General features: G+C 34.5%; 1 protein-coding gene across 1 annotated transcript; it reads left to right on the top strand.

Moving 5' to 3' along the window:
• Positions 1 to 235: 235 nt before the first annotated feature.
• On the top strand, positions 236 to 626 carry LOC110875179 (vesicle transport v-SNARE 13). The gene is made up of 2 exons (XM_022123378.2): positions 236 to 418; positions 507 to 626. Exons 1-2 carry the CDS (start codon positions 239 to 241, stop codon positions 624 to 626), a joined length of 300 nt encoding a protein of 99 aa, XP_021979070.1. The 5' UTR covers positions 236 to 238.
• Positions 627 to 8,067: the final 7,441 nt, after the last annotated feature.

Here is an 8,067-nt window from a genome sequence, read left to right as displayed (position 1 = left end):
TGAGTTACTTTGGATTCTTAGTGTCATTTTCTTGAAATTATGATTCGAACTTGAGATGAAGAAATACGAATCATATATGCTCTGCAAATCATATATGGGAATTCAAATGTTGAAGGTTTTGATCTATTGGATGAAACAATGGCCTGCGATGTATAAAGGATCTCTCGGAATCATCTTTTCTGTTTGAAATCTGGTAAAAACTCAACGCTATTGTGAATAATTAATCCAGATACGGAAAATGGACATTGAAGCAAGAAACTTGCCACCAAACGTAAAAGCTATGCTCCTTGCCAAATTAAGAGAGTACAAATCTAATCTGAATAATTTGAAAAGCGAAATTAAACGAATTGCATCAACAAACTTAAACCAAGCTGCCCGTGATGAATTATTGGAGTCGGGAATGGCCGATGCTGTTGCAGTATGATAATCAAGCTATCTCTTATATAAGTATTAGACATTGACTACTTACATATATGTTTATAACCAACAAACGGTGAATGTGACAGGTGTCAGCGGATCAAAGAGGAAGATTAATGATGTCAACTGAAAGATTAAACAAGTCAAGTGACAGAGTTAGGGACAGCAGAAGGACCATGCTGGAGACCGAAGATTTTTTATGGTTGTGAATGATTTTTAATCATTGTATAAAACTCAGTTCAGGTTAGTTGGTTGGCTGTGAATGATTTTTGATGGTTGTGAATGATTTTTAATCATTTCTTTAATTTTAGGGCTTCAAGATTGTTGTAGTTGCAGCTCTTAAGTCTTTCAGGCTCGACAATGTTGCAGTTGCAGCTCTTAAGTCTTTCTTTCAGGCTCGACAACCTTGCCGTAACTCTTTCTTTCAGGCTCGACAACGTTGCAGTTGTAGCTCTTAAGTCTTCTTCGACTCTCTGATCGAAAGGATTTATTGGTTGTTTTAAGGGACGTTCTTTGCAAGAACAACGAGCTGCTGCCACTACAATTCCTTTCAAAAGAACATGAATTTCTATTTGTTCTCTTTATAGGACTGTAATTGATGTTACATGATTTATTAAGGGATTGACTTATTAACGATAGCCATTTTGCTACAGTCCCGTTGTCTTCTATGACTAACATGTTTCCAGCGTTCATAGGAACTATTTTCTGAAAACTGGTAACAAAAGAAAGTTTTTAACAACATTGCAACCATTTATATCAGATTTTAAGAACAGTATCTGTATCTATATCTATACTGTATAATAAATGAAAATAAAGCGATTGCTGAACGTTACAGGCTCGACAAAGAGGTATCCTCTGTACTCATAACCTCTGTTTATCATAACCACTGATGTCTATCCTCTGATAGACTAAAAATCAGCCACTGTTCATAACTTCTTATGTCTATCCACTGATAGACTAAAATCAACCACTGTTGATTCCACTATTCCTAACCTCTGTTGCTTTCCAATAGAGGTTTCTTAAGTACTGTCATCTGTTATCCCCAACAGAGGTTGCCACATGGACAAATGTTAGACATCAGATCTTTGAAACATCAACTTTCACTTTTTCACCCTATAAAAACCCCTGTTCCATCCCAAAACAGAGCTTACACTGCCGAAATGTGGTATGCATGGTTTTCTAAAAACCACCCGTGTTGGAAAGCAAAAGAAGTTTGTGAAATGTTGATACCAAGTTGTGTTTGATTCCTGATGATAGATGAAGAAAGACTTGTCAGACTTGCTCTGCATGAAGTCTATCCTGAGAAGACATGCTGCGAAAAATATTCATATCTGGTGTTTTAGTAACAAGTTCCCAAGTCTTATTAATTTTTTTTGAGAGCATCAAATTCATCGTTCATAGCATTATGCTCTTAACATCTGTTGACTAACCCTTTTAACTTCTGTTGACTAACCCTTTTAACATGGGTTGACTAACATCTGATATTTAACATCTATCAATGTGGCAATCTCTGTTGGGGATAATGGATGACAGTTGTTAGGAAACTTCTGTTGGAAAGCAACATAGGTTTTTAACAGTCGATAGACAACAGTGGTTAGGTTGTCAACATAACTGAACTCCTGTTGACTAAACCTGTTGACCATTAGTTTATATCAATTTTGTAAGTCTGCACTAATTATTTTTTTACTTTCTATAAAATGTGTTATGCATTGTTTTCTAAGAAACGACCCGTGTTTGCACACGGGTCTTACCGCCAGTACTATATAATAAAAGAAACCAATGGGAGGACACATGTCATTCATTGAAACTATCTTTTTTTATAGATAATTAATTAGTATCAATTAAAAGATAATTATAAATTAAATTTAGTATAAATTTAAACAATTCGTATAGGAGATAATCTAATATTTTAAAATATTTATCAGATTTCAAAATTCTTTATCCTGAAATTAACAAAAAATGTACGCTAAATATAAATTAGTATAATGTAATAATTTATTTATTTTATTAAACTAAAGTAGTTAAGGGTAGAACCTATTTCATAAATGTTTATAAGGGGTAAACAAAAATATTAATCAATGTTTATTGGTTCTATACTTATTTTCGTGTTCAACTCAAATACGGTAATCACTATGTTTACGTGACATTTATAAGAACCATCACCGCAATCACCCCATCCATCGTATAACGAGTATATCCGTTAGTTTTTTTTAAACGATATAAATTTTTATTAGATTCATTCAACCCGTGTAATAAACTAAGTTTTTTAAAGATATAACATTTTTATTTTTTACTGTAGAGAATTACATTTATGCAACTCGTGTAATACACGGGCTTTTTTAAAATATAACTTTTATTATTATGTAGTATATAAAATTAGATTTATTCAATCCATATAATACATAGAGTTTATAAAGATATAACTTTTTATTGTTTGATATATAAAATCACATGTGCTCAACCCGTATAACACATGAGATTCTTAAAAATGTAACTTTTTTTATTATTTAATAAATAAAATTAAATTTACTCAACATGTACAATACACGGGGTTCTTAAAAATAAAACTTTTTTTATTATTTAATATATAAAATTAAATTTATTCAACCCATGTAATAAACAAGATTTTTAAATATATATTGTTTTATTATTTGGTATATAAAATTACATTTATTTAACCCGTATAATACAGAGGGTTCTAACCTATTTCATACTTTACAAGAAATCAACGGATACTATAGTTTACACCACGGCAATCAAATTAAACACACAATCTAAGACATATTTGTATAAAGTTTTTTCCTTATTTATCTATTTATACTTTACAATTATTTTTAATTTTAATTATACTACATTTAATGTTGAAAAGAATATTTATTGATAGATTTTATTAATAAATTTATTAATTGTAGGAAAATTGTCAATAGTTTTCCGCCGATAAATTTAATTATATTTATTTCTTTTTTTTTTAACAACTAAATATTACATTTCCTGGGTATTGACCCATGACCACCTCCCTCCTTTGTAAACAGCTAGAGGGATTTTCTTCTACCACCAAGCCAAAGCCTTAGTAGCTTTAATTATATTTATTATTACTATTTTTAATACGAGCTGGATGTTTTACTGGAAGCAGTCTCTCTATTCCTACGGGGTGGAGGTAAAGTTGTCTACATCTTACCCTCCTTAAACCCTAATTTATGTTTGCTATTGGTAAAATTTACTGAGTATGATGATGATTACTATTTTTAATAATCATAATATATAAATAATTTAAAAGTTCTACTTATAACATTTTTTCAATAAAATAGTTAAATAAAATTAACAATTTTATTTATTGTTAGATTTTTTCAACAAATATTGTGTTTTGCTGCAATTTTGTGGTAAAATTATGGCTTTTTCTTCCGTCGAAGATTAGTCCGAATCACATGTGCTCGAAAAATTAACATAGAAAATGTCATATTCTCTTGGTAGCGAGATGAGATCAAAAACTTATTTTATTAGTTATTTAAAAAACAACAATCGTACTCAGCAAATCTCACCAATAAATTGTTATAGATAAGGTTTGAGAAGAATGACCGTAAACAATTAAACAAACCTTACTTCTGTCCCTAAGTATAGAAAATTTACTTCCAAAGAAACCTTCTGCTCGAGTACAAAACAAACAAATAAGAAATATGTCAATGAAACAAGAATCGGAGACACAACAACATAGTAAAATAAAAAAAAGATATACTATTAATGATTTAAAATAATACATTTAAAAGAACTATATATATATATATATATATATATATAGGGTAAGGATAGTGTAAAAAGGGCCTAAAGTGTGGGAAGTGTATTATAACACTATATATAATACTATATAACACCATATAAACACCGTATAACAATATGTAACACCATATAATACCATATAACACTATGTTACACTATATATCATTATATAACAAATATAACACTATACATCTATCATAGACATGATATCAAACAACCTATAGTGTTATATTTGTTATATAATGATATATAGTGTTACATTATGTTATATGGTATTATGTGGTGTTACATATTGTTATACGGTGTTTATATGGTGTCATATAGTATTATATATAGTTTTATAATACACTTCTCACACTTTGAGCACTTTTTACAGGATCATCTGTCACACCCCCAAATAACCACCTAGGGCGTGTCCCTATTGGAGGTGTAACGACCCAACAAAGAGCCACCAATCATATCAAACACGAGTTATAAAGTATTGAAATTCCCAATTGAAATAAATGTACGTTGAAAAGTTAAACCAAAACCAAAGTGATGAGCGGAAGCATAAAAGTATAAATGTGTCTAAACCCAATTAATATAAATGTTTATCATGACCATAACCACTCCAGCAGCATCAGACAGCAAGTTCCCAAGTTCCTTCCGTGATTACCTACAAGCATGTAAACAAGTGTGTCAGACTACGCTGGTGAGTTCAAGGTTTGTGTTTGTTTACCAAGTTGCGTTACCGATCATGTGAGTAAAACAGTTTACAAAACGATATGTTGTTTGTTGTTAAGATGTTTGATGTTTCGATGTTGTTATTACTCGAGTACCGAATGGCCAGATGATATGTGATTGCCAACCCCAATGCCTCTATCAAAGCATTGGTCATGTTTTAAGGTAATTAGTTCACGCCCGTTCCCCTTGAACGTCGTGAGGGTGCCAAACCTAATAGCGCTATCAACTAATAACCCCCGTTGCCCTACAAGCAACGTGCCGGTAGATGTAGTGGTCTTACAGTGATAGAAAAACAGAGTACAATAACCAACATCCCGTTACCCATGCATTCCTCATCGGAACGTTACCCGTTAACCCTTCACTGGGATCCATGCTTGAGAAAAGAGCAATGAACTCACCTTTGTTTTGCTCGGCAAGATTAAATATCTTGTTTATCAGTTGAACAAACACGCCCTAAAAGGATTACCGATAACAGTCAATTTTACGCGCACATAAACCACAACTTACTCGTACAATTACTTCACATATTCATCGTTCCATAAAACACATGTATTGAACATATAACGCACACATATAGTTCACGTTGTAACCGTTAATCCATTCACATGTAGTAGCTCAACTTAAATCATATACACCCAGTTTATTCACAACCATCAAACATCACAACTAAACACCAAGAACCCCTTATCCCTTAATCATGTCATTTGTTACATATCCACTGATGTTCGGCCCCATAATTCCCACATTTATAAAACATCTAACCACTTTGTCAATCAAAATTACACATACACAATACTCGGACCTATTCATCATCGCACCACACCTTTCCCACATGTATTTAACACATGTCAGGAATTTCTTGGATGAATTGATAAAAGTGGTTTGCTATGACAGGCTTATTCACGTGCAGTTCAGGTTGCATGTGATCATAATGGTTGTCAACCACTATATATATATCATTGAGTATACAACAACCCCCCTATTGGACCTTTTGATCGGCAACCCCCCCTATTGGACCTTTTAACCTACCAATAGATCAATTCTTTATGATATTCTTAAATCTCATACATTAACATTAACATATATAGCCATAATACAACCACATCATCTGCAACAATCATGGTTTCAACGTATTTGCGGTCCGCCAATTTCCTTAATCCTTACCGAATAGTTAGCGTATGATAACAGATCAAAAACATCAATACCATCTAGAAAGTAACAAAACTGTTCTTGCCAATCGATCATCATAAAGTCACAAACAAGGTTTAGCATACTATCTAGCAATTCTTAGACTAGTATTATAATTCAGTCGTACATAAAATCATGAAATCAATTATGCATGCAGCCGTGATTAATGAATCAACTACAGAAGCATACTAACCTGAGATTATAGAGACACTAGTATGCAAGCATGCGATGGGTATGGCTTCGAAGGAGAGAAGAAAGGCCACGAAGATGGTGGAACGATGGGTTGAAGAAGGGAAACTGCCGTCGATGTAATATAAGGGGCTAGGGTTTACAAGTGTTTGTGAAATCTAGTGCATGATATACGTGAATAATGGAGGCTCCTGGCCTGGTTTGGCGTCGGCAGAGAAGAGAAGAGAGGGAGCAGGTATCGCAAGTTAGGGTTGTGCGCTGGATATTGGATAATGGTGTCATGCAAGTTTACGTAACATATAAAGAGGAAACTTAGGTGGGGCGGTTTTGGGATTATAGTGGGCCAAGGATACTTGAGGGGTTTGGGCTCATTAGTCAGTCTAGACAACAACCATGAAAGAATTTGGGCCGGTTCCCTTTCTTCAACAAACCGAACACAAACAATAATTGGGCCGGTGGGTTTGTTTTGACGAACATGATGTATGGGCCTAACCCGTTAAAGAGTATACGGGGCTTGCTCAGGCTTGCTAAAGCCCATAAGGTCCGATTGTCACGTACATCAAGTGGGTTGGTTATGTGAGGTCCAACAAATGATTTCGAGTGCATGCCGAATAAATGAATTTGTGGGATCGCGAATTACGGGTTGTCACATCATCCCCAACTTGAAGGAAATTTCGTCCCGAAATTGGCGAGCGTCAAATGCGAGAGAAACGAGGTGAGAAATCAGGATTGTTGTGGGTTCTGCTCAGTTGTGGCATCATTTCCCACTTGAAGAGGAATCTCGCCCCGAAATTTAGCAAACAGTCACTGAGGGAGCTAGTTTTGTTAAGCGTTTTCGCGGGGTGTCACATCATCCCCAACTTGAAAGAAATTTTCGTCCCGAAAATTGATCTAAAACAATGGTTTGAAGTAAATTCCGACGAACTCGATCTATAGATATTTTACAACGCCTGGGGGGCTAATCTTGTGATCAGTGGAAATCATGGTATGGTGGTTAGCGTGTTGTTATATCAGTTGCCACTCAATGAAACAGGGAATTAATGAGGTTCGTACAAAGGATCGAGCGAAACAGGGATCCATTAAACATCTGAAGGATTTGGCCAGCAAATTTGCTGTCTAGAAGTAATTTCTGGTAGTGGTGCATGGCAGCATGACACAACAGGGAGGCTCGTTACATTGCGGTCGCGCGAGTGTATCATTTGTTCAAAACAGAGGTTGGGTGGGTAAGGGTTAGTGTTGCAAAACGACAAACGCGTGTAACTGTGACTGCTTCACTTCTAGCGGCGATGACAAGTGAAAGTGATAAGGTTCGTCTACAGGGATGCGTGGGTATAGTTCTCCTAATCTCGTGTTCGTTCGGAAGTTCCATCTAGCGATGCCATCATATGATTATTATACCAAGCTGTGATAGTATTTAGCAAACCTAAGGGATTTCTGTTTATTATACCAAGCATACGATCTTAACATCCAGCATCAAAACAACTATCCTATAATTCACGAACCAAACTTAAGATCACCATTTACTTTCGCATATATTCTAACCGGTTTCTCACAAGACCAGTTACACCAATTCCATACGCATGACACATTAGATCAGTCATCATATCACATAAGATCATCTTATAAATTCCTCATGGCTGTGGGTGGTTTCAAAGCACATATACAACAAAATCATGCAAGGGTTATCGGGACATGATATGCATATAAAGCAAGATCAAGAAATCAGGTTATTAACCACGACACTAACCCTATTCAATCAATGCACAAGGATTCACA

Source organism: Helianthus annuus, chromosome 13 (assembly GCF_002127325.2).
Source record: "Helianthus annuus cultivar XRQ/B chromosome 13, HanXRQr2.0-SUNRISE, whole genome shotgun sequence".
Taxonomy (NCBI): domain Eukaryota; kingdom Viridiplantae; phylum Streptophyta; class Magnoliopsida; order Asterales; family Asteraceae; genus Helianthus; species Helianthus annuus.
This window is presented reverse-complemented; position numbering and strand designations above follow the sequence as displayed.